Source organism: Pelodiscus sinensis, chromosome 1 (assembly GCF_052426305.1).
Source record: "Pelodiscus sinensis isolate ZL-2025 chromosome 1, ASM5242630v1, whole genome shotgun sequence".
NCBI classification, from domain to species: domain Eukaryota; kingdom Metazoa; phylum Chordata; order Testudines; family Trionychidae; genus Pelodiscus; species Pelodiscus sinensis.
In genome coordinates this window covers 125,640,889-125,667,050 of record NC_143052.1, presented here as the reverse complement: position 1 = coordinate 125,667,050, position 26,162 = coordinate 125,640,889, and the positions used below count along the sequence as shown (strand labels likewise).

The 26,162-nt window shown below is 42.8% G+C and overlaps 1 protein-coding gene across 4 annotated transcripts; it reads right to left on the bottom strand.

Annotated features, from left to right (window-relative positions):
* Window positions 1-1,181: 1,181 nt before the first annotated feature.
* SIRAL2 (SIR2 antiphage like 2) lies at window positions 1,182-24,796 on the bottom strand. Of its 4 annotated transcripts, none has more exons than XM_006127750.5 (9): window positions 24,668-24,796; window positions 22,607-22,661; window positions 19,575-19,827; window positions 18,236-18,457; window positions 15,934-16,062; window positions 14,093-14,378; window positions 11,835-11,867; window positions 5,016-5,099; window positions 1,182-4,754 (listed from the first exon to the last, which is right to left on the bottom strand). In XM_006127750.5, exons 2-9 carry the CDS (start codon window positions 22,651-22,653, stop codon window positions 4,630-4,632), a joined length of 1,179 nt encoding a protein of 392 aa, XP_006127812.1. In that variant the 5' UTR covers window positions 22,654-22,661; window positions 24,668-24,796; the 3' UTR covers window positions 1,182-4,629. The 4 variants fall into 4 exon arrangements, with proteins under 4 accessions (XP_006127812.1, XP_006127814.1, XP_006127813.1 ...); XM_006127752.5 differs by having other exon boundaries at window positions 1,182-4,751; XM_006127751.5 differs by lacking the exon at window positions 24,668-24,796 and adding an exon at window positions 24,206-24,659.
* Window positions 24,797-26,162: the final 1,366 nt, after the last annotated feature.

The following is a 26,162-nucleotide window of genomic DNA, read 5'->3' as shown; positions in this document are numbered from 1 at the left end:
GCAGCTTTTCTTCTCTCCAGCTCGGCTGCCCTGCGGTCAGTCCGGAGGGAGCGCAGGTTGGAGGCTTCCCTCCGTGGCTGGTGTAGGGAACTCCCTGCCCCCAACCTTGTTCCCTCTCCTCCGCCCCAAACTTGTCCCGCCCTCCTGGCCCCCTGTTCCCTCTCCCTTGCCCCCCCACCCTGCTGCAGAAACCTGCCCCCCCCTGCAAAAACTTGTCCCCCGGCACCCTGCCCCCCCCTGCAGAAACCAGTTCCTTCTGGCACCCTGTCTCCTACTACAGAAACCTGTCCCGCTGCAGAAATCTGTCTCCCCCAGCACCCTGCCCCCTGCTGCAGAAACCTGTCCTGGCACCCTGCCCCTTCTCCCCTGCCCCCACTGGAACCCTGTTCCCTGTCCCAGAATCCACTAGCACCCCTCCCCAGTACTGTGTCCCCTGCTCCCAACTGACTTTTCTATGGGTCAGTGACCCCTGACTCAAGGCAGGTTCCCTGCCATTCTCATAAATAAAGACAATGCAGAAACTTTTTGTGTTTAACATAGTATTTTATTTAAAAATTAAGCCTGGCCAACAAACCCCCAATAGGGGCCAAGCCCCCATCTGGCCACAACCACTCCTGCATTCCCCCTTCCCCAGAATCCAGACTTCCTCCAGAGCTTGCACCTCTCACCCCTTCCCACACCCAAATCCCTCATTCCCATGCCAGAGACTACACATCCTGTCTCAACACAGTAAGGGTCCAGCTAGACTGCAGGAGTTTTTCAGGATTCTGGAGATATCCCAGAAAAACTCTTCTGTATCCAGGGTTGCGTTTGTTCTTCTGCTTTTTTAGTGGAAGAGTAAACAGGCTCTTTTGGTCACCCCTATATTCCTCTTTCCACAAGGAATAAGGGGGCTTCCAAAAGAAGGGTTTTTTTTCCCTGACATTTGGTCCAGTCTAGACAGGCCAAATGTTGGAAAAACCTCTTCCTACAACAGATTTTTTTTTTAAAGCAGCACTATAAGGATTGAGGATAGCAAGTGATGGAGAGGAGGAGAATAGAGAGGGCAGAGCTTCAAGAAAGGGGCGGGGCTTCAAAGAAGGGGCAGGGCAGTAGATCTTGGCTTGGTCGGTCATTTAAAAAGTGATCTTGGGTGTAAAAAGGTTGGAGACTACGGATCTAGATGATATGCACAGTATGGATAGTGCAGTGTGTATCTAGATATTCTATTGCAAGTGATGATAAATCTATTAACTAGATTAATCAAGTGGTGCTTTTCTTTAAGAAAGCAAAAACAGTTCAGCTCAGTTTAAATAACAAGAGTAGTAGATAAAAGCCATGTTTAGAATCAGTCCTGTCACTTACATGCCACTAAAAGTTATGGTTATGCCTACGATACTAGAGATTAACCAGATACTAGCTGCTATCCGTTGAGAATTTGAACTCATCTCATAAGTGAATACCTAGTATGTCAACCTGCATTGTATAAATAAAAAGCTTATTAGATTACTTTTTTCATTTCTTCACACTACCTCTTTTTTAAATTAAGGTTGACTAAATAGTTTTTGTGCATAAGCTAACAAATACTGTAAACAAGTTACATTTTAATAAATGTATTTAATTAGTGGACAACAAAGTAGAACAGTACACATTCAGAGCACTATTGTAATGGATAGTAGACAAGTGCCTCTAGTAAATAAAGAGTCTGGTGGGTGAGGCCTTCTCTTTTATTGAACCAACTTCTGTTCGCAAAAGAGACATATATGAGCTTATAGTATTCTTTCCACACTTGAAGATCTTTCTGTAAGCTTGAAAAAGTTGGTCCAATAAACAATATTACCTTCTACCTTGTCTCTAAAATCCTCAGTAAGTAGACATCCATTTAAAAAATAAATGGAAGTACAAAAACATGAGAATTAATTTCTACAATAGCATTAATAAAACTAGATGCATCATTTTAATAAAAATCAAAGTTTATGGCTTATTACCTCTGGTTCCTTCATCTTATTCAAAACAGGATTTCAAATCAAGTTACTTTTTGATGAATTAAATGTATCATTTATCATGTTCTAGGTATCGCTCTTTCAACCATGTTTCTCTGAGCTAATTGCAAGTCAGTTCTCTTTATAAGATATCTGAAATATGCATATTTTACTGGCAGTATAATACAGGTTGGAACAAAATCTCACCAACAGCCATGATAGGCTGTACAGCAACTCTGGTTTTAATGCACATACACTGGATTGTAAAAGATCCCATCAATACAATTATGCACATTTTTCACAATTCAAGTATACGGCCTGACAGGCAAGAAAGGCTGTTCTACAAGTTAGTTTTCTGTGGAGTTTACAGACCTGAAGAGTCTTCAGTGCTACCTGTTTAAAAAGCAAAATTTAAAATTGATTTAAAAAACACTTCAGAGCAATCCTAAGTTTCAATGTGTGGGAAAGTCGTTGATTTGTCTTGTTTTAGTTTTCCCATAAGCAACACAAGTTAAATGGATGAGGTGCTCAGATACTATTGTGATAGGGACCATAAAAGTATAAGAGTTTCATATATTTTTATTGAAGTAATTTTAACATATCACTGTTTTGTTAAAACAACCTCGAAACTTATGTGCTCACAGAAGCCTCAGGAAAATTAATGTAAAAGTTAAAACCTAATCCAGCCACCAGTACCTGACTGATGCTCAATAAAGTAATATTAATTTGACACTTTAAAATTTCATTTCAATAAATCAAATGAGAAATTTGTTTGCTCCTTGGCAACAAAATTTGGAGGAAAGACAAGTTTACAGGACACTTCACCTTCTTGCCCCTCCCCCCCAATAAAATTGTAAAATCCAAGATTTCTCTTTAATTTAAGCATATACAGTAATCACTGACTTCAGTGGAAGCGGTTAAAACCTTGATGAGCTGAGCATTTGCAGCAGTTCTCTATTGCACATAATTACATAGTGGCCTGCTTTAACTCTGCAGCAATGAAAAAAACATCCTAGTAATTGCAGCTCAAAAAAATGAAAGCATGTCCTGTCCTGTGGTCAAACTTGACACTACCATGCCAGTGTACAGTAAGTATTGCAATGGACAGCAGCTTGTATGCTGTTGGCAATTTTTATTTTTCTCCTCAGCTCCCTCACTGTTAATAGTAAAAGGTGCCAGATGACATAAGTGAATGGAGTATAGGTCAGGTATTTGTACTACATAAAACATACAGATGATCCATGTTCCAAGAAGCTTACAGTTTAAGTTCAGATCCTGTAAGCAGCTTTCTGCTGAATCTTCTGGGCATATGAAGTTTAATTCAGGCAATGGTGCAGGTGCATGCCCACCCACAGCTTGGAACAGGAACCAGGAATGAGAAAAGACAAAAAGCAGGGGCGGAGGGGATAAAATATGCAATCAAGTTGTCTGAATGATGACAGACATGCTACTATTCTTTGAGGTTCTTCAAAATAATTTCAACTTTTTTACTTAAAGTATGTCTTTATAGGTGTGAGGGATAGGAGGAGTGCTGGCCAGCACTCAGTGACTAAAAGGTTAAAGTCAGGTAGGTAGGGGGTGTTGGCAGAGAGCCCAAAGAACCAATGAGATAATGCTGACATTTGAATTGTAAAGATTACCTGCTTGCTGTTTCTCTGATTTGTTTTGTAAGCCAGGAGTTAGGAGAAACATGATTTAAATCCAGGCAGGACTAACATGCCTTCAAGGAATTCTGGGCATGAAAATGGACTGGACCATGAAGGGATCATGAGTAAATGGGGGGAAAATGTATATTTAGTCACAATGAGGTTATTTTCTTTGTTTTGTTACGCTTCTTTGTACGAAATCCACATGCCTTCCCTTCCCCGTATCTAAGCTGCATCCTAAAGAAACTACATGTATGTTTTTAATCTGTTCTTTTCTCAGTTGCTCTAACACCTAGCAACCAAGTATGGTTTATCAAGTATATCTTTTTGTTTTGTTAATAAAAATCACCTTTTTTTAACATGATGATTTGATTGTGTCCTGAAAAGTAACAGGAGGGCTGTGTGTGTGTATGCACCTGCCTAGACAGAGATCAGCTAGCAGAGATTGCAGTTTGTTTTCTGGGTTTTTTTTCCCCAAGCTCTCTTGTGGTAAGAGCTTGAGGTACCCCTCAGGAAGAAGTTCAAATGTTTCTTCCTGGTTTTCAGGGTTTTAATTCACTTGGTGGTGGTAGCCTCTCTCCAAGGGCCAATGATTCCATGACCTTGAGGAGTTTTTGTAAGCAGAAGCCTATAAATGCAAGGTAGTTTTAAGGTGTCATGCGGGCCCCCATCTTCTGCACCCAAGAGTGCCAGAGTCGGGAACAGTCCTGACAATAGGCTGTGCTTGTTTCACTTTTAATGTTTAAACAGTCTTTTCTAATTTTTTGTTTAGGTATACTTAACACTGCCCTTTTCTGATGGTGAGGAAATTCTGACCTGTAAGCTAACAGCTTTTAGCTCACTGCCTACTCCCAGTTTCTCCCTGCTCTTGACTGGACTAGTGATAGAATAGTTCACTTTGGGGGAGAAAAAAATCATTGACAGGAGTAGGCTACTATGGTGGATGAAGGTAAGCTCTTAATGCCATTATATGTTATTTTTGGCAGGAAACAGGCTTGTTAGTCAATACCAGGTAGAGAAAGTTACTGAAACTCTGGAGTAACAACAGCCCAGTTTTCCGCTTCCCCTTCCAGAGGTCCTGCACAGATGTTCTTCACTTGGGTTTCAAACTTCTCCACAATGCCCAGGTCACCAGCACAGGTATCTACTAATGAGAAGAAAAAAAATATTGGTCCTAAGTCACTCATACACAGATTTGATGTAAAAGACTATGAGAAGCAACAGCCATCTTCCAATTATCTAATAAAATTTTATTTTAACTAGGGGGCAACCACTTACACCCCCACAGAAAAGTAAAGTGACTTTTTTAAACCCATTTCAACCTTGGAAATAATTAGCTCTCAAAACTCTTTACTCATTACTTAAGCATCTTGGACTTAAGATTTTATTCATTAAGGGGTGAGAATACCATTATCTGATTGTTTGCCTTTCTTAGGAAGTCCCATGTCAGTTTCTTCTAACTTCCTCTTTTCACAGTCCACACATGAAGTCCCTGCAAAGCAGAACTTGAATTTAGAAGGAAATGTACAATGCTATATTAAAATCTTTGCATTATTTTTAAAACATTATTTCAAGCATCACTTGCTGAACATCATTTCAAGTACTGGTCCAACTGAAAGCTTTTATAGGTGGGTCTTGTGACCAAAGTTCCTGACTTCTGTTGTGCAATGGGTGACCCTGTAGTCCTTTAACTCGTGGACATTATACCCATGTTGTTATGCTCCAGACAAGACTTTTAAAACATCTGTTGCTTTGCAATATATTGCTAGCATGTGGATCTGTTGAGAAGTGATTACCTCCAACTCCCCACTATTTCACCTCTCCTTTAGCAGTTCGATAGGACTCCTTTTTCTGTTGCTGGGCAGGATCTTTTCCATTATACTTTTTATTTGTCCCTTTCTGCGCTTAGGGCCTCCTCATAGGGAGAGAATTTTTGAGAACAAGAGCTTGCAGGAAACAAGGAATTGGACAAGAAACTATAAATGTAATAGGATCAGTTTGGATCCAAGGGGCTCCTGCTCTTGACCCACCTATGCAATAGTATGCCATCTCCCCCACTTCATTATGTGGCACAAAAGTCTTGAGCTGTTTGGAGCAGAAATTCAGCAGGAGGATCTTGCTTTACATCATTTCCAAGAAAGCTGTTTTGTTGGCTAGTTGGTGTTCTAGGCCAAAATGAAACAGCAACTGACTCCAGCAGGAAATGATGGGAACAGAAATTCAGCACCATCTGTCTTTGGGATGCAACAAGCCATAGGTCCTTGACTATTTCTCTTCTCCTTGGGGGGTGAAACGTGGTCTAGAAGAGGCTGATATATCAAATGAGCAGGAAAAAATCCAAAAGAGTGATTGTCCCCCTCAGCCTGCCATAGCAATCAGGAGTTTTGCTCCAGTTTTTCCAGAAAGAGCATTAGCTAATTCTAGTTGTGGCGAGTCTGAACTCCAGTCCTCTCTCCCTGAGAATAGTTCTGACACAGGAACCACAGCTTAAAGAAAAAACTAAATACTAGGGACGTTAACATGTACATAGGCTTATTAGATAACCTAGATGGTTACACGCACCTCCACCTCCCCCACTGCCTCTGGTGCAGAGATAGCAGCGAGGGGAGGGAAAGAGGCAGGGAGCGGGTGTGCATGGAGAGCCAGCTCCCACAAAGCCACCTATGCTTCCCTGAGTGTAAATAAATAACCACTGAAAATTTCAGCAGTTACATATTTACAAAAATAAAGATATTTTAACATCCCGACTAAATACATCAGCACAACCCTGAGGGTTCTGTGCAATGATTCTGCTCCCCCAGACACTCCTTGCACTGTGTTCCAGTCAGCACTATATCTAGGCCATAGTATGGACATGCTGATGCCACTTAACTCTCTCTTCCTCTTGCTCTTGCAAGAGTGGCCTATTTCAGGTTTTCTGTTTTACCACTGGTTTCTAATGTTATACAAGATATGGCAGCAAGATCTTGTCGATACTTCTAACCTTTCTGTACAAATTGGCCTCCATCAGGTGTCCCCCAGTGGTCTGTGGTGACCACTCTGACCAGAACTTTCAATTCTGCTGTTCTCCAGCTGAACAGGAAAAGTCCCAGGAAAATCTGAATTTCATTTCCTATGTGGCCAGCATTGTGAGCAGACCTCAGAGTAGGCAGCACCCTGACCACAAGTTCCCAGGGTGACAGATGAGAACCAGCATGAAGCATGTAGGAAATCCTAGACCTCACTACTGTGTGGGGAGGAATCTGTTCTTGCAGAACTATGAACCAGCAAAAGGAACACAGGTATCTATGCAAAGACTGGAAAGGACATTGAGGAGTAAGGATATTCCATGGACGCCCAGGAGTGCCACATAAAAATAAAGGAGGCAGTCGTACCAGAAGACAAAGGCGGCAAACAATTTGGATCGTTGCCACAAAGATGCTGCTTCTATGAGCAGCTGCATGCAATCCTGGGGATGGAAGGGGAGGAGCACACATCCAGTTTCCCTAGCCAATCTGTATATTCCTCCCAAGACATTCCCCCAGTAGCAGCATGGAGGACAGTGTGGAAGAGGAAAAGTGTTCAGCAGACAAGTGGTGTATCTGATGTCACCAGCAGCCCTTTTCATAACTTTGGAGACAATCACCTCCTCCCAGAACCTCTCACAGCCAGACATTGATCCCAGGGAGGACATTTTTGGTGAATTCACATTTTTCATCATACTACAAGTGGGTTAAGGCAAGTTGGTGTGAGCTGTGCCTATGCAGCATGGGGTCCCTGGAACAACTTGTTGTTTACGTATCTGGAGACTGAGTGGGAATCCTCTCTGCACATCTCCATAAAGCTCTGAGGAACTCTTTCATCCTTCCCACAAGGATTCTTTTTATGCTAACAGATTAGGTTTTACGTTTTACAATGCATTTCCTGAAAAGTCTGCTTTTTACCTTGTTACAGTGAGAACAGCAGTGAGCATACTGAACAATACCTTGGATCCCCCAGCTGTCTGGCTAGCACAAATTCACAAGTGAAAGCAGACTAGGACATGTTCAAGGAGCAAATGCAATACAACCACTTGGAAAGGAAGCACGTAAGTGAGTGGAGGAATATGTTGCTGCTGGAGATGAGAGGGGAGCATGAGGACACAAGAACATGCAGGGAGCAGGAACTGAAGAATCAGGAGAAAGTCTCAAAGACCATGGGAAGACATGGTTAACCCCATGGTGGCCTTCCAGGACAGCTACATGCACAGGTACCCTCTCCAGCCCTTCTGGAACCACATCCCCTCCTCACAAAGAGCTATAGCTTCCTCTTCCAGGGGCACCAGAATGACAGAGGAGTCATCAAGGGCAGCCTTCATACTCAACCCCCATGCATGACTCTCAAATCTGGCCATTCAGAAAACGCTCTTTCAAAGCCTCTGACTTGCAGTGCCCTGCACTGTGCTCTCCTTATTGTCTTGGTGTCCGGCTGCTCATAAGCACTGGCTAGCTGCTGTATTTCAAAACACCACCTCCTGCCATATAACTTTTCCCTTTACTCTCACAAAAAACTATGGAGCATACAATCAACTGCCACTACAGTGGGAATGTTGCGTTCAGAGTGAGGTAACCTACTCAAACTGAAGAACCTTCCCTTTAAACACCTAAAAGTTTATTCTACCACCATTCTGCACGCTCAGCCTGTAGTTAAACTGTTCCTTACTGTGGTCCAGGCTGCCCATGTTCAGCTTCATGAGCCATGGGAACAAGGGACAGGCTAGTCACAAAGGATCACTATTGGCATTTCAGAGCCCCCGATAGTAATTTTTGGGTCTGGGAAAAAAGTTCCTGACCATCCCATGTTGATGTAATAGTCCTTGTGATCAACCAGTGCCTTCAGCACTATGGAGACGTACTCCTGGCAATTTATGTATTCTTTGACAAAGTGATCAGGTACCAAGATGGGGATATGTACTATCACCCCCCATCGCAATGAATCCCATCGCAGCAAAGCCCTCTGCTATCTCCACCACATTTCCCAAAGTCACTGCCCCCCATAGCAGAAGGGTATTGATTGCCTTGGCTACTTGCATTAGAATAGCCCCCGCTGTAGATTTCCCCACTCCGAATTGATTCCCAATTGACTAGTAGCTGTCAGACATTGCAAATGTCTCCAGGGCTATTACCAGTCATATCTCAACTGTTAGAGTGGGTCCCTTAGGGTATGTCTACACTACCACCCTAGTTCGAACTAGGGTGGTTAATGTAGTCAATCGAAGTTGCAAATGAAGCCCGGGATTTAAATATCCCGGGCTTCATTTACATCTTGCCGGGCGCCACCATTTTTAAAGCCCCGGTAGATCGGACTCCTCAGGCACAGAGTCCGAACTACCGGGGCTTTAAAAATGGCAGCGCCCGGCAAGATGCAAATGAAGCCCGGGATATTTAAATCCCGGGCTTCATTTGCAACTTCGATTGACTACATTAACCACCCTAGTTCGAACTAAGGTGGTAGTGTAGACATACCCTTTCTGATCAATGATCTGAAACCCAAGTGTCCTAAAAAAGTGGAAACTAAGTCAAATTACAAAAGATGAATATAAACAAGTATGCAGGGGCAAAATTAGAAAGACCAATGCTGCTGTTTTATTTGCATAAAAAACATAAGCAGCAGTTGGACAGCAAACCTAGTGAATGCCAGTGAAAGTGAACTGCAACATGAGGCTAAGATAGGAAAAGAACAAATTAACTGAGATGTCATGTCACAAGGCCTAATGAAATACATCCTAGAATACTCAAGGAGCTGACTGAAGAGATTTCAGCCATTAGTGATTTCTTCTTCAAGTCAGAGAACTGGAAAAAGGCAAATGAAAGTGCCAATCTATAAAAAGTGGGATAAGGATAACGTGAAGAATTACTGGCCAGATTATCTTTAGTACCCAAAAGAATATTGGAGCAAATAATTAAGCAATTTGCAAACATCTAGATCAGCAGTTCCCAACCTTTTCCAGACAGAGATCCATTTTGACAATTCAGGAAGCCTTGGTGACCTAAGGCAATTCAAAAATAGGGGGGAGGAGAGAGGGCAGAGCCGCCTGGGGGGACACTTGGCAACACTTTTGAAATGTAATGGTGACCCATAGGTTGGGAAACTCTGATTGAGATGACAACCTAGAGGTGGGTGCGGATGTGTATATATATTTACACCATTGGCCAGAGTATGTCAAGTATTCCCTCCCCAGGCTCCTTAGAGTAAGGGATTCCTCTGGGTCTGAACCACATGTGGACATTTCCATCATTACAATGGGTGCTAGCACCCAAGGTAGCCCCTGCTCTCTGGACTAAGAGGAGATTTGGAAGAAACAATTTTGGTTTTTACAGGGATATTCATGACAAGTCCATTCCTGCAGTGAGCACCCACCCTTTGAAACTTTAGGATCTGGAGGGATTCCTGCTTTGGACTTACTAGAACTAAACACCATGGCGGCTTAAGGTTGCTGACTTTCTGGATAAGGTTACCAACTGGATGAAATTGCCACAAATGGCATCTGATTGAGAGATTACAGCTTGCTTCTGTTCCTGAGTAGAAAGAGGCTCCCACCCTCTTAAAGTCAGGACATCTTTCTCCTCAGAGCATAGAGAGGCTTGTTTCTTGGAAAGCTACCAGTTTACATTAACGAATCATTCTTACCTTCATACAGGCTATTTCCAAAGTGTGAGCAAGATGTGTATTAAGTTTGCTGATGGGATAGGATGGGTGCTTAAGTTATTACGAGGAGAGAATGCGCAATACAGAGCAGGGCTAAGATTTGTTTTCCTATTTTCAGTTTCTCACTGCCTTTTGATGATTTCTGAAAGACAGATTTAGTGACTAATCTGAAAGGAACAGCAGCACGACATCTAGTTATTTTAATGAATTAAACACAGTTTTAGATCCTACACTTGTCCCTAAGTTCGCCTGCCCATGTCTGATTTTATCATTCAAATGTTTTCTGTTTACAGCAGGAAAGATGCACACAGACAATGGGAAATGAGTAATTAGGCAAAGTACTTTTTATATGCCCAAAGTAAACAACCAAGGGCATTTTTCTGCTCCAACCTTATGGTAATTTTAGGTGTTATTTGTAGCAAAACAAATTCTCACAAGTGCAATTTTAAGTCAATGTTGTGTTACTATTAATGTTAACTCCTTTATATTACACATTTAAATGCATTAGTCCTTATTACTGATAAGAAGGGAGTGCACCTATGCATGAGCTGATTCTGAACAGATTTACACAATCCTTGACTAGTCTAGTTAACAGAAGGTATAGGGAATATCAAAGTAAGTGGCAATAGATAGGATTAAGATTGATATTTTCTACCACATCACAGAGCAGTGTTTGTCAAAGTGGTCCACAAAACCACTTTGAGAAAGCTGCTAACTGGCCATGCCAGTGTGTTTATTTACTGGTGCTGGAGCCCCATGGCTCCGGTTCACTGTTTGCAGCCAAGGGGAGCCACAGGAAGCAGCAGCCCAGCCCACACTACTTCCTGCAGCTCCCCTTGGCTGCAAACGGCGAACCAGAGCCAATGAGAACCGCAGGGCTCCGTGGCTGCGACACTAGTAAATAAATACACCCGCACAGCCAGAAACACTCAGTCACAATTTAATACTTGTACTGGTTGGCATTTGCTTGAGCGCAAGAAAACAGCAGTGCTCAATACCTAAATCTGAAACTTGTCAGCCCCAGCTATGATGGAACACTGTCAAAATGGTGGGGTAGTTGGCAAGTTAAGGTGACAGCTTTTAAAGCAAACTAAGGATAGTAGTTTGCTCTTACAGGATTTTTCAAAATGGGGCATTTCTGTCAAAAGATCCCCGTCTTGACAGCATTTTTTTCTTCAAAAAGCGGCTTTTCGAAAAAAAGCCGTGGCCACCATTATGTAAATGAAGCACGGGAAATTCAAATCCCAGCTTCATTTACAATTTCGATATGTCTAATTTACATCCCTTTATCAAAAAAGGGATGCAATTTGGATGTACCCTAAGATAGCACAAAGGTAAATCAGCAATTAGCATCAATTGTTTATCTTTTATGCAAATTAAAAGACAACAGTTATCTACCATAAGCTACGGGAGGGAGGGGAGAGGGAGAAAGGAGGAACTAGAGAAATACACAAATTTCAAAACCAAGCATATTTTCATAACCAAATAACAGCTCTGACATGATTCATGTCATGTTATCTCTTAATTCACTATCTGAATAAAACTTTAAAATATTCTTTACCTAACAGTGTTGTGCTATCCACTAGGTCAGCATCTAGAGAAAGAGAACAGTTCAACTGTGAAACGCTAGTCTGGATATTCGTTGCTTTCTATAAATAAACTAAAAGTAACAAAAGTGATATATTTTATATAATAATCTGCCTACTAAGAATGAACACTTTTATATATAAAATATGCTAAATGCAAGTACCTTACAATACTATCATTATACAATAACCAACATTAGCTTAGCTTTAAAGGCACACAGGAAACTGCTATAATACAGTAAACTTCCGATAATCCGGCACCTTTAGGACCCAGGGGGTGCCGGACTATCAGATATGCCGGACTATCAGAAGGGGGGGTTATGAGGGGTCTGGAGTGGAGTAGGAGGGGATGCCACCCCAGACCCCTCATAGCCCCCCCTTACGATAGTCCAGCTCTGCCCCAGGCGTCCCTGATTCAGCCGCTGCTGAACATTTCAAATAAGATTATTACTGGGAATATATTTCTAAAATGTCACTTTTTTCTCTTTGTCTTCCTTTTCTACTTTTCTATTTTAAGAAAAGACTTATTACTTCAATAAGCTTTCAATAAGATATAAGAGACTTCATTGATTCAGATGGAAAGATTCATTAATTAATATAGTTTGTCTCTGCTAATACCGGACTGTTAGCTACAGTATGTTTTTTAGTTTTGCCCCAGGCTAACTTGTAATGCTGATGCAAGAAGGCTTCACTGCTACCCCTGGAAGATTATTCTGCAGTTTATTCTAAGGATGTTAAATTTAGATCAACTAATTGAATAGTCAATGCAATTTGCATCCACTATTCAGTTAGTTGATAAGGGCACCTCCACCATGCAATGTAGCAGCTGATGGTTCTTGCTACATTTCAAAGGCAGAAACACAGCAGGGAGCCAGCCTGGGACCAGTGGGGGACTTGCTTCCTGCTTTTGAAATGTACAAGGGCCCTGCTCTTGCTACATTTCAAAGGGAGAAGTAATGGCAGTTCCCCACTGTGCCCGTCTCCTCCCCGCACAGAGACTATGCTGGAGGGAACTGGCTTGTAAATTGGCTCCCCCCAGCACAGGCTCCTGTTCAACTCCACCCCTCCTTCCCCCCCCCCCCATTGCCTCTCTCTGATAGAAGCAGCAAGGGAGGGGGAGAAGGGAGCGACTAGTTGAGTCGACTATCCGATAATCATATGTTCTATCAGATAGTTGACTAGTTGCTTACATCCCTAGTTTATTCTATCAGTTTTTTCCTAATGCTCAGATTAAGTCTGTTTCGCACTGTTGCTCTTCCCCTCTCCCCTTTATTACTTACCCCACGTCTAAACTACATTTCTCTTTCGAAAGAAGCAAATTGAAAGTGCAAATGAAGCACTGATTTAAATATCCTGCGCTTCATTTGCATAATCACGTCCGAGCGCTTTTTCGAGAAAGCGTTTTTCAAAAGTGAAGCACAGTCTAGATGGGATTCTTTCACACAAAAAAACTTTTTTGAAAGAACCTGTATTCCTGAAGAAATGAGGAATATAGGTTCTTTTGAAAAACGGTCGTTTTTTCCCCTGAAAGAACCCCGTCTAGTCTGCACTTCACTTTCAAAAAACCCTCTCGAAAAAGCGCTCGGACGCGACTATGAAAATGAAGCACAGGATATTTAAATGGGTGCTTCATTTGCACTTTCAATTTGCCTCATTTACATTCCTCTTTTGAAAGAGGAATGTAGTCTAGACATAGTCTTAGTCATACACTATCGGAATCTTTCGTGTACACCAACACACTTGTATTTCATGTTCCAACTTTATGCTTAGTGAAGCTATACATATTTGATGGTTAGCTCTCCTCATGAATCGATTCATATACCCTTTTAACCACTTTTGTTAGATCTGAACTCTATTAATGCTTACAATTGAGTATTTTATCTGGAGAACTGCTCTTAAGAAAGTGAAGTTTCAGAATACACAAATAACTTAATGGTAAAAAATCCTTAAAGAACACTATAACTAGCAAATACAATAAGCAAGCAGAAAAATCAAAGCTAATGGTAAATTTACAAGGAATCCAAACATCTGAAAGTACAAAAATTTAGTTATAATTTTGTCATGATATGCTCCTACTCCACATGTCAATCAGAAGCAGAGATTTTCATGCCTGCAGTTGTAACTATACCTATTAGATTAACATCTCAAATCAAGTGTCACTTGTACAAAGAAGGTATCAGTAGTGTGCACACACAAATTCATTGTAACAAAAAAACAAACACACACAAAATACCTGGACTCCTCTGCTTACAGATTTGAGCAGTTAGATCTTGGATGTACTCTGGAAAATATTCAAAGCAATTGCCATAGGATACTACTTTTATTCCATGCAGAAGCATATCTGCCTGGAGTTTAAAAAAATGGTCTTCATTTTCTTTAAGCACCAACATATAATGTTCTAAATCTACTTTATTCTTTACAGTATATAGAAAGAGAGCCTGGAATATCTGATCACGAAGTGTCTCTCCACAGCCCACAAACAAGAAGGATTTGGTCCGGTACAAGTTCTGAAGAATCTCCTATTAAGAATGTTAAGATGACAAAAAAAAAGTTAACCATCTGGCCAAAGACACACAGGTCAAAGTTAAAAAAAAAAATCAAATCTCTCACATAACAGAAGAAATGGAATTAGGAAGACTAAACAGGGGGTAAGGATTTGTTTTACACAAACAAACACTTCATAATTATTTTGCAATTCCAAGAAGTTTTATCTATACTATGATCCCACAAGGAATTATGTAATAGAAATCAATGGGATTACTAGTAATATGATGGTAAGTACATTTGCAGATCTTTGGATGATCATGGCCTTAAGTTGTAACCATATTTTGAGAAACAAAAGCAATAATTATGAGATAAGATACTATCCTAAACTACATCTGCAAAAAGTGTGAATATTCTGAAAAGATTGATTTTCCTTACTATTCCAAATATGACATGAGCATTAAAAAGTCCAGTTATTCAAAGTTGGAAAGTAAAGATCCAGACTTGATTAAAACATAAGGTTCCAAAAATTACATAGGAAGAATCTTTATATTACTCCCGGGGGAATTTTGCATCACTGTTCATGCACAGAAATCATGTCCCCTGCAGATTTCCTGCAGAAAAATGACTGACAGGAAAGCAAAGGGAAGCTGGAAAAGCAGTCATGCACCCTCCCTACCAGCGTACGTACATCGTTTCAAGAACCCAGAGCTGCTGGCAGAGTGACACCCCAACCAGTGATTCCTACCCTGAACTGGGCTGGAATCAGGAGAGGAATTCTTCTTACCCTGCACGGAGGGATTGAGCTTGTGTGTGACCCACCCCCAAAAGCCTCCCCCAGCTGGATGTTTAGCATCCTCCCATGCTTCCTGCCCTCGTCATTCTTCAGCTGTGGGGGGGAAGGATCACTGTATGGGGAGCTGCTCCCCCCATCCACCCAATTCCTGGGCATTCTGACCTCCCCTACCCAAATATACCTGCTATGCCTTATCCAGTACAACCCCCACTCTGATGAACTGCACTTCCCTGCAGCATCCTGAGCCAACACATCCAGACTCTCATGCCATATCCCAAAACCTGCACCTTCGTCCAGAGCCCTTACCCCCCACACACAACCCCCAACCATGTGTCCCAGCCCTGACTCCCCTACACAATTAACCCCTCAGTCCACCCGGCAACACACTATCCATGTGCAGAATGATTTTTGGGATGTTCACCAATATGGATGTTCTGTGTCACACATCACCTCCATACTGGTGCACAAACCTTTATGCCGCACATGGACATAAAGAGAGAATATTGGTCAGGACCTTGGTTATGTCTCATCCAAAAGACAGCACAAGGGGGTATTGTTTTCTAATACCATACTGAAGGATTGGCTTGATGGCTTGGAAAGAACAGCCTTCTGACCACCAATATTTCAGGCAGCCTTGTGGGGGTTTCTTTGAATGCTTCCAACTCAGAAACACAGTTATTTTTAATCTAGAAGATCGAATGCAAATACATCCCAAGGCAACATGCCTGCAGACTCTATAGGAAAACTCAGTTTGGCAATACATAGAATGTTCTTGGCTTTAAAGTCACACATACCATTACTTCAGGGTCTTGAGTAACATCTTTAAATCCTGAAAGATCCAACACCATTCCACAGGGATCTGTATACAAGCCATGAATATGAAGAACTCCGTACTTTATATGACCTCTTGCCCACTGAAGAACCTAAAGCAAATTATGCATGTAGTATTTACTTTTGAATATACTACAGGTTGAACCTCCCAAATCCGGGATTCTCTTGTCCGGCAATGCCATAGACGTTGCTGGACCAAAAAGCCCCGAAGCCAGTTGACAATGCAGGGACTGGGGAGCCCTGGCTGGGCCAAGTGACAGCTGAGGAGCCCCTGCCTTGGCTGAGAAACCCCTGGCATTAAAGCCAAGCAGCGGCCTGGAAGCTCCTGACCCGGCTGGGGAATCTGTGGCATCAGCAGGGCCAGGCAGTGGTGGGGGAGTCCCAGCCAGGGAACCCTTGACTACAGTGGAGCTGTCAGCAACCGGTTGGCCCTGGCCAGGAACTCTGGGAAATTCTTAGTAGCAGCAGGGCCTGCCTCTGCCAGGGAACCCCCCACCTGAAGCAGGGCTGGCGGAAGTGGGTGTTCCTGACCAGGGAACACACAGATTCCCCAGTGGTGTGGCAGGGCAGCCCCAGCTGAGGGGCAGGGTGACTGGGCAGCCCCTGCCAGGAACTCTGGGGAACAATCTGCGGCAGCCATTCGGCAGCAGCCAAACAGTCCCCACAGGGAACCCTGAAGCAGTGGGCGGGCAGCAGGGTGAGAAGCCCTACTGGTCCAGCGATAGAGCAGGGATCCCCAAGAACAGGAACCCCGGGGCAGCCAGTAGGTGAGCACTGACCTCCCCTGATCCAGCAAATTCCCTTGTCCGGGACAGTTCAGGTTCCAAGGGTGCCAGACCAGGGAGGTCCAACCTTAACTTAAAAAGGTGGAACTGTATATTTTTGTACCAGTGGCCTTTGTGTACCATGTTTACAATATTAGCCACCACTTGTATAAATTACAGAAAACACGTTAATCTACATATTAGGCACTTGTGTTTCAAAATGTTAGTATTCTCATAATTTTACAGTATACATTATAAGCAATAACTTTTTAAAGGCTTTTTGCTCTTTTGATCAAAAGAAATTTATTTTAATTGACCAAGAGTGTTCTAGCTTTTATAAAAAAAACATAACACAATGAAAGTAAAGCAGATAGAAAAAATGTCACATCTGTCGACATCTTTGAGTCTTCCTTTCCTGTGTATGAGTGATGAGTTAATCACCTCACTATATTGTTACATTTGTGATTGTTACAACTACTTTATCCACTTCAACTATTGCTGTAGATAGGACATCCACTATTGGGATTTTCTAGTAAATTGTATCATGTTATTCAAAACAGACAATGAAAATAGCCTTCTGTCCATGTCTATTACTTAACTTCACTGAAAAGCTTTACAGGAAATTATAAGTTAGGAATGTAAGCGAGTAGTCTATTACCTAATAAGCCTAAACTTATCAAGTAGTCAAGTCAACTACCTTATTCCCTGCCACTTGCTGTTTCTGTATCACAGGCAGCAAGGGCAGGGGAGGAGAGGTGAACAGGAGCCGGTGCTGGGAGAAGCCAGCTTAAAAGCTAGTCTTCTCCAGCACTGTCTCCATAATGCTGCCTCTATCAGAGGCAGCAGTGCGGGGTGGTGGGGAAGCCCAGGTTCACCACAAGCAGAGGCTGTTGCGCATCCTGCAGAACAGCCCTTGGCTGTGAACCAAGTCTGCTGCCAGCGCAGCCCCAGTTCACAGCAGCCAGGGCTAGCCACAAACAGAGGCTGCTCCAACAGCAGCTCCTCTCCGTGGAGGGGGGTTCCCAGCCCCATGCTGGGACCCATTGTGGACAGGGGCTGCTGTATCCAGCTTGTGCTGGGACCAAGCAAGCCCAGCTCGTGCTAGTCCAGGACTACTGTGGCTCTGCATTTTAAATGTAGTAAAAGCCACCCGGCAGTCCTGGCATGCGCCAGTCCAAGACCTACTGCTGCTGCAGCTCTGCAGTTTAAATGTAGTAGGAGCCGGGCTGCCTGCATGCCCGGCTCATATTATATTTAAACTACAAAGCCACAGTAGGGGTAGCTCCTGGACCACCGGCACAAGTTGGAATAGAGCCCTTCCCTTTTTGAGTAATTGTGTAGTTGATATAAATTGTCTCAACTACATGATTAGTCAATTACCCATCTCTTAACATCCTTATAAGTCAAGATTTTCAATCAGTAACTAGTAAAAAACCCACAAAAATATAAAACAACTCCTTTCCCTTGTAAGAAGTCCTGACATTTCTTTGCTTTATCATACCTTATCCTTAGCTTTCAAGTCTAAAGACTCCATGGGTTTACCCTGTTGTTGACCAAAAATCTCTAGTAAATTGTCATAGTTTGTTGTAAGGACCATAGTGCCTCTCTCCATTAGCCTAAGGATTGACTGCAGAACAACAGGATTCTGAATGTGTTGTTCCAAGTTATCAAACACCTCCATTAAGCAATCCTGGAAAAAGTTGGGCTTGGTATCACCTGTTCGCTGAAAAAAAAAAAAAAAGAAAGAAACATGTTGTGTGGTTAAAGTTAACATCAATTGTCCTTATCCATTGGTCCCATACTTTTCTTTACAAAGTATTTACTAAAATTATTGTATTTAGACAGCTTCTACACCATATAAAATGTCATCTCTGATGTTTCAAGCCATAAGTTTGAATAGCTTCACACATCCCTGTACATAGGCCTGAGGGGGGAAATCTCTTCTGTAGTTTGCCACATTTACACCTTCCTCTGTCACTTCCAAACTGAAATATTAAACTGTGCTCCACTCAAGCTTTTAGTTAATGCCCATGATGTCTTGATGTTCATGTTTAGAAGCTGTATATAGTTAATGTCCTAGCTTCAATGGAAATCACAAGTGCTGTCACTGCTTGAGGTCAAAAGTTACCGTTCCCTGAATTTAAAATCTGAGGTGTGCTTGCAGAGCCCTTGTTCCAGGAAATCACTTTTGCTGCTCAACCAAACCAGAATTCGTTAACCCTTAGGGAGAGCTGCAAAGCCCATCTGTATAGGCAGGATTTCCCCTGAGAAGATGCGAGTATTATTCTTACTATCTCTCTCTATAGGTTTGCAACCCTCCCTCTGTATTTCAGAGTCCTGAGTGTTCTCTGCACATATCAGTGCATCATTTTGCTGAAAAACTTCAGGCTGTTTTTAATAGATCTTCCAAAGAAATCTCCTCAATCACAAAATCAGTGGCAAAGACATCTCCTCAATCACAAAATCAGTGGAAAAAATGCCTATTGGACATGTGTGGACTCCCCATATTTGAAATAAATGGAGCTGACACAATAGTAGTCTTGTAAGACATAAGGCTATCAATAGTGTCATGAACAGTCAACACTTCTGTGCAATCTCTAGTTTAGGTCAGCAAAGCTATAAATTCCTATATGAGTTCAAAACACCACTGACCTAGCAGAACACAAGCAGATGTCTTGACAATACAATCTGCTTCCAGTTTCCAGAGAAGTTTGAAATAAAACATTCAAATTCATGCAAGTAAAATAATATTTATACGGCAGTAATTCCTACACTCTTTATTCCCCCAAAGGGCTCACAATCTATGAATACTACTACTATCATAATATATACACACTCACTGGTGACATCTTTCTTATAAGATCATGTGCAACTACAAGCAAATCTCGGTCTCTGATCACTTTTTTGCGGAATTCAGCAACATCTCCTGGATGAAGCACCTCCAGCTGTTCAGCTGCTTCAATGACAGCTTCAATACAGCTCCTCCATGAGCACAGTGCTGGTATTCCTGGTGCTACAGCAGCACTTATTCCGGTTCCAATTACCAAAAGAAGGTCCCCAGGTTGCTTCCTTATTAGACTTTTTAAAATCTTCCTAAAATAAAAACAGAAGATCTACTTTTTTACACACTGTATGTTATCTTGTCAAAGTATCTTAGGACTTTGACAGAAGAGTAATTTAGTGTGTCCATGTGAGCTACTAGTGCGGTAAAAAGTGCCAAATGGACAGCCCTAGAGTAGAAATGTTGTTTCACAACATAACGTTAGCACAAGGAGCAAGAGCACAAGGTTTCTCAAAGGGACAGACAGATCAATATATCTCAACCCTGCACAGACCACTTCTAGGATGAGAGAGTAGTATAAGGTTTCATACCCATTCTGTCTTTGGCCTGTGTGCTGTAACTGCAATCAGTGCGACAATTATTGGAAAGGGTAATGATGAGATTTAGGACCAAGAACTGTACTCAAACCAAATTAATTTCACATAATTTACTTTTACTTAACAACCATAAAATGGTAACAGCTTTCGCTCACTAAAATGCTTAGTTGGATTTAAACTGCCAATCTAGAAATGAAACAATCACCAATCCTTTGAATCACCCAGTCAACCCTTCTGCAGTGCTTCATTGTACCCGTAAGGGTATGTCTAGACTATATCCCTTTGTCGCCAGAGGGATGTAAATTAGACATACCAATATTGCAAATGAAGCAGGGATTTAAATTTCCCACACTTCATTTGAATGAAAATGGCCACAGTGTTTTGCCAAGTCAGCAGTTTGTTGGCAAAAAGCGGCTGTCAAGACGGGGATCAGACAAAAAAGAAAGCCTTTGTCGGCTGATCCCTTATGCCTCATAAAATGAGATTTACAGGATCGGCTGACAGAGGCTTTCTTTGTCAGAGGGATGTAGACATACTCTAAAAGCTACTAAATACAGACACACCAGGAACAAAATTCTAGTTCATCCACATCTGTATGTTAATCAAGTGTTGCAACTGACAGTAAATTTATGTACAGATATGGTGTGCAAGATAGTAACATACATGCTCATCTTCCCTTAGAAACCTCTCTGGGCTGTTTTCTGATTAAGGTCAATTAGTTATCTCCTCTAAGAATATGTGAAGCATGAAGCTTTCTAAACACAAGTTCACCTACAATGCTGCCTGCATGAGCTGCCCCTAGATACTAGCTATGCAACAAGCGCAAAGAATTTTCAGCAAGTTTGAGGGGGAGACTTTCTGCAAAACTCAAAAGTAAAACTGGTCTTTGTAAAGAAACGTTTCTGTTAGCCCAACACCATCCCTGATTGCAGAAAGGCAGGTAAGAGATGGACAGAATTAGTGAGGGACAGAAGCCTCATTTTCAGTTATGGTACCTCTACACAAAAGTGTTATTTCGGAATAATTAGCGTTATTTTGAAATAACTTAGTCCGTATCTACACAGCAGGTAGTTCTTTCAAAATGTCAAAATAATGGTGAGCTAGAGGACTTCTTACTCCAATTTCTGTAACCCTCATTGTATAAGGAGTAAGGGAAATCAGAGGAAGAGGGCTCTATTTCGAAATAAGCGCTGTGTAGATGCTCCCTATTTCAAAATAAGCTATTTCGCAATTAGCGTAGCTCAATTTGCGTAGCTTATTTCAAGTTAAGCCCTGCTTTGTAGATGCACCTTTATTTCAAGAAATTAAGGAAATTTCCTTCTGAAATTTCCTTATTTGAAATTGCGTAGCTTCTCATTAATCATGGCTTCAAGCAGGCAAACTTCAAGACCATTTTTTCTGCTAAAACTGTACACAGTCCAGTATATAAAAAGTTACCACAAGCAGACTCTACAAAGGTCTGATTATTTACATAATATGCTAATTTATTACAAATTTAAGGAAAAATTGATATGATTATTTGATAGAAAGATGGAATATATTTCAATAACTTGGGAAGACCTCAAACAATAATTCAACGTTAAATTTGGTCTACAATATTTAACTCTTAAAAACAGCCATTATATCACTGCTGGACATGGGATCTTTCTAGGTCACATTAGCTGAATCTATAAGCAACTCCCTGAGGTACAGCAACTACTAGGCAAGTCGCTAAATAAGATACTGCTTTTATACTCTCCTTTCTGCAACAGCCCACACAAACGGTTTGTTTCCTCCAGGCATACCTGCTACCTATTTTGCAATAACAGCTTAACCAAGTATGAAATATGCTGGCAATGGAAAAAATTACAAAAGTTCACATGCTTTTGAGCACCCCTGTTATTTTTAAAATTTAAAAATATGAAAGGGTTATCGGGTAGTTTTATACAGTAACCTTCTATCTTAATTTTGTTCTTACTCTGTTGTGATAGCCTATACTGCAAATATTTTCATGTTGTCCTTAAAGGGAGACCATCAAGGACAGTAATTAACTCAAGAAATCCTTTTTGTTCATGTCCTTGACTTTTGCACGTTTACAAACTTATTGAGCTTTCTCATACAGATACTTTAAAAAAGTTCCATGTCATTTTGCAGAATAGTGAGGCCCAATCCTCAAAGGGGTCCAAATGGGAGGATCCTTATTCTCCTAGAGTTCCACTAAATCTACAGAACTCAAAGGCAATGTAAGAATCTGCCTATATGAATTATTTTGAGGATTAAAATCTAAATAAGTAGGAAGAAGAAAAAAAGGAGGAAGGGAAGTAAAACAGTATGCTAAAATTTTGGAAGACTAAAGCAGCAAATATGATCTCTACCTTTTCACAAAGGTGCATCTGGAATCTTTAAAGTTCATCTTCACTCCCACCTTAACCTTTGGGTGATCCCCAAGTAACAGACATCCCCTACTTTCTCTTGCCCTCCAGATCTCTCTCACACTAGTTACCATTATATTTACCTCGATTTTTGTTCGCTTCTGATGGTTGTCCTTTCTTCTGACTCCATCTCTGAACCTATTTTTTAAAAAGGGTAGCAACTCTTAATACTTCAGTTTACATAAAAAAATGCCCCATTACTATCAAAATTAAATGTTGTTGTATTTGACAGTTTCTTAGCTTTTTTCAATTTATTAAATTAACAATGTGTGAGAGACTTCTCACAGAAAGTAAAACTAATGTAATGATGAACTCTGATTTCAAGTTGTCAACTGATTTAAGTAGAGCTATGAAAATTTACACCAGCTAACAATCTGCCCTATATCTAGATCCAATAAGACAGAATGCAATTTTTCAAAGTCATATATCTATATCTATATCTATATCTATATCTATATCTATATCTATATCTATATCTATATCTGCTTCCCTTAACTCCAAATCTGTGTGGCAAGTGGAAAAAAGCTGTTCATTTAAGTGTGCAACTTTTCTGCTTTCCAAACACTCATACACAACACACACACCCTTCCTCATTTACGGCAACTGTAAAAGAGTCAAATGAAAATATATTTAACTGCTCAAGAATGTTAGATGGGTTTCAAATCTTAAAAAATAATCCCATTAACAAATGCTTACCACCGAATCTGTAAATTGTAAAAAACCAAACATGATACAGAAAAGGAAAATAACAGCTCTTCAGTGTTATTCGCTTTATTTAAGAAGTTCAAATTCAGCTTAAGAAAGCACAAGTCAAAATACCTATTTAGATAGTTACATTTATTTTCTTTAAATAACCCCCACATGCACCATCTTGCCTTCACTTCTCTAAAGATATTTTTACTGTATATGAGTGATAAGCCAGAGATGTCAAAAGAAACAATTATAAAACAAAGGTACATAAGAAACTTGTAATTTAGAAGCATTTTAAAAGATAATCAATACTTTTCAAAAATACCATACATTTATGCTCCTTCAGCAATGGGGGAAATGGGAGCAGTGGCTGAGAGTCACCTGAAGAGAACAGCCTGCAATATTAAGTGATCTGGGGCTTGAGTCTAGTCTGCCTTGGAAGTGCGGCAGGGCTGCTGGCCAGGAGATGCTTAGGTAAGTGCCTTCCAGCTAGAGTCTGCCTCTGGCACCTCTGCCCCTCCTGCATGCCAACTCCCTCCCCCAGGTCAGCATCCAAACCCTCTGCACCCTCTTCCCCTAGATTACAACTCCTTCCCATACCCCCTCCTACACCCTTCTGCCAAGTCAGAAGCCTGTCCTGTGCCTGTATCCCCTCCCCAATCTTGCACCCCATTCCCCAGCTTCAGGTCATCATCCAAACCCTCCTACTTTGCACCCCCATTTCCCAGGTCAAAATTCCCTTCCAGACTTTGCACCTTCTCCTAGAGCCCCTCCCCAAGGCCAGAATCCTTTCCTGCACTGGCACTTGCTCCCTGACCCTACACCCCACTCCCTGACCCAAACTCCCTCTCAGCTCTCACACCATCTCCTGCACCCCAGTCCCTTACCCCGTTCGCCCTTCTGCACCCAACCTCCAGCCTAGCCCCGGTATTTCCGGCACAGAAAAGCGAGGCCCTTCACCATTTCCCAAAAATCTTGGAGTGGTCCCTTACCAAAAATTATTGTCCAACCCTAATCAAGACCTTAACCGGACCTGCCGCGAGGGCAGGGGACTGGACGTGATGCCCTCTGGGGCCCCTTCCGGTTCTGGCGCGCTAGTCCACGCTCCCCCTTTTTAATCCGTGCATGAAACCCCAGCGCGCTCCCTGCCCAAGGGATCTGCGGCTCCACGGAGGCAGAGGATTATTTTTCTGCTCCCCCAAGAAAGCACCGCGGAGGTGCGGATGCAGCCGGCCAGGCACGCGCCAGGGGGGAGCGTTGCTATTTTGATCCGTGACCGTTGACCCCTTTCCCGAGCTCAGGCAGAGCGCGGGCAGGAGAGCTCCGCGCAGCAGCAGCAGCAGCGAGTCTCCCCCCGCCCTCCTACCACCGGCTTGGGAGTTGCGCGCGGGCAGCAACGGCTCCGGGCAGCGCCTGAGGCGGCCGGTAACGCCCCCGCCCGCGCGCCCACAAACCTGCTGGGCTCCAGCGCCGCTCTCTCTGCGCGCGCGCCGGCCTCGCTCTCGGCTTTACCCCTCCGGCCGGGGGCGGAGCCAGCTGCTCAGCTCTCGCCCCGCGGCCTTCGCCCACCCGGCTGGTGTCTCCCAAACACGCCCCGCCCCCCCCCCGCCGGGAAGCCGCCTCGCGCCCAGGGCTCCGCCCCCCCCCCCTCCTCCCTAGGGCGATTCGCCCCGTCCCGGCTGCTTTTAAATACCCTGCAGCACCTCCCCCCCCTTCTCCGCAGCGCGTTTCTCCCCGCCTTGCGGTGCAGCGCGCGCTAACCGGCCACCTAGTTTGCTGTGCAGCTTCCTCTCGCCCTCAGCGAACCCAGTCGGCGGTGCCTGGGAAAGGGGAAGAGCCGGGACGGGAGTGTGATCCGGGACATGGCACGGGAGGGGGCATGTCAGCCCATGGTCAGGGCAGCGCGTGTGCCTGGGCGTTATACACCCAAGTCTTCAACTGCTAGGACATGAGGTCCTGTCGCAGAGAGCGGCCTTAGGGGAGGCTGATGGGCGCCCTGAGAAATTTTACATCCCTGTCTTTGACCGCTAGGACCGGGGTCCCTTCGCGGCGGCAGCCAACAGGCTGACAGACACCCCAAAGTTTGCAGGGAGAGATTATTACACCCAAGTCTAGCTGCTAGAACCGAGGTCTGTCCCCTGGAAGCGACACGGTCCAAATGCCCAGCTCTGCCCTGTGTCTGCTCCCTATGACCGGCTGGAGTTCTTTTAAATTGTACTTGGTTCTGTTACAGCAACTGAAGGAGTCAGGTTAAAGCTTAAATAGTTACAGGTTTATTAAAGAAGCTTATAAATCCTATGGTTACAATGGCTATTGCTCTATTTCTTAACTGCTAGCAAATATAGATCTTAAAAATGGTTACAAAGAAAATAAAGATAGAAAATAGAAATAATGGTACCAAGTGACAGCTTAATCTTTAAAGAGCTCTAAGTCTATGTGTACGCTTAAGACAAAGGACACATCCAGGTACAATTTTTACCCCCTTCTGTGCCTCTCGACTCCAGCGTATCAGGCCAGGGCTGGTCCCTCAATTCCTAGGAAAGACAAATACGAGGTGGGCGTCCCCGTGGAACCTCAGGAGGCCAATCACCTAACCCGACCAGCAGATAGATGGTAGATTGATGCTCAGAGTGTGGGCTGCTGAACCCATCTTTATACCCATAGGGGCCTGTATCCTCTTTCTTATCTAAGATGCCAAATTGTGTTGGTCCGTCTTTGTGACGCCAGTTCTTACAAGGGAGTTTCAACTTAATTTACACTTGCAAGAGAGAGAACTAAATTGTAAGTACTGGACATTCTTTACTGGGCGGGAGATTCCTCCCCCCGCGGACAGCTGTGTGTTTGTATCAATATAGGTGCCAGCCAAGGCAGTTCTCGCAGCCTCAAGGTCAACAATTGGAGTATCTCTTTATAGCCATCCAGGGTCACAACAGCCAGCATATCCAGGCC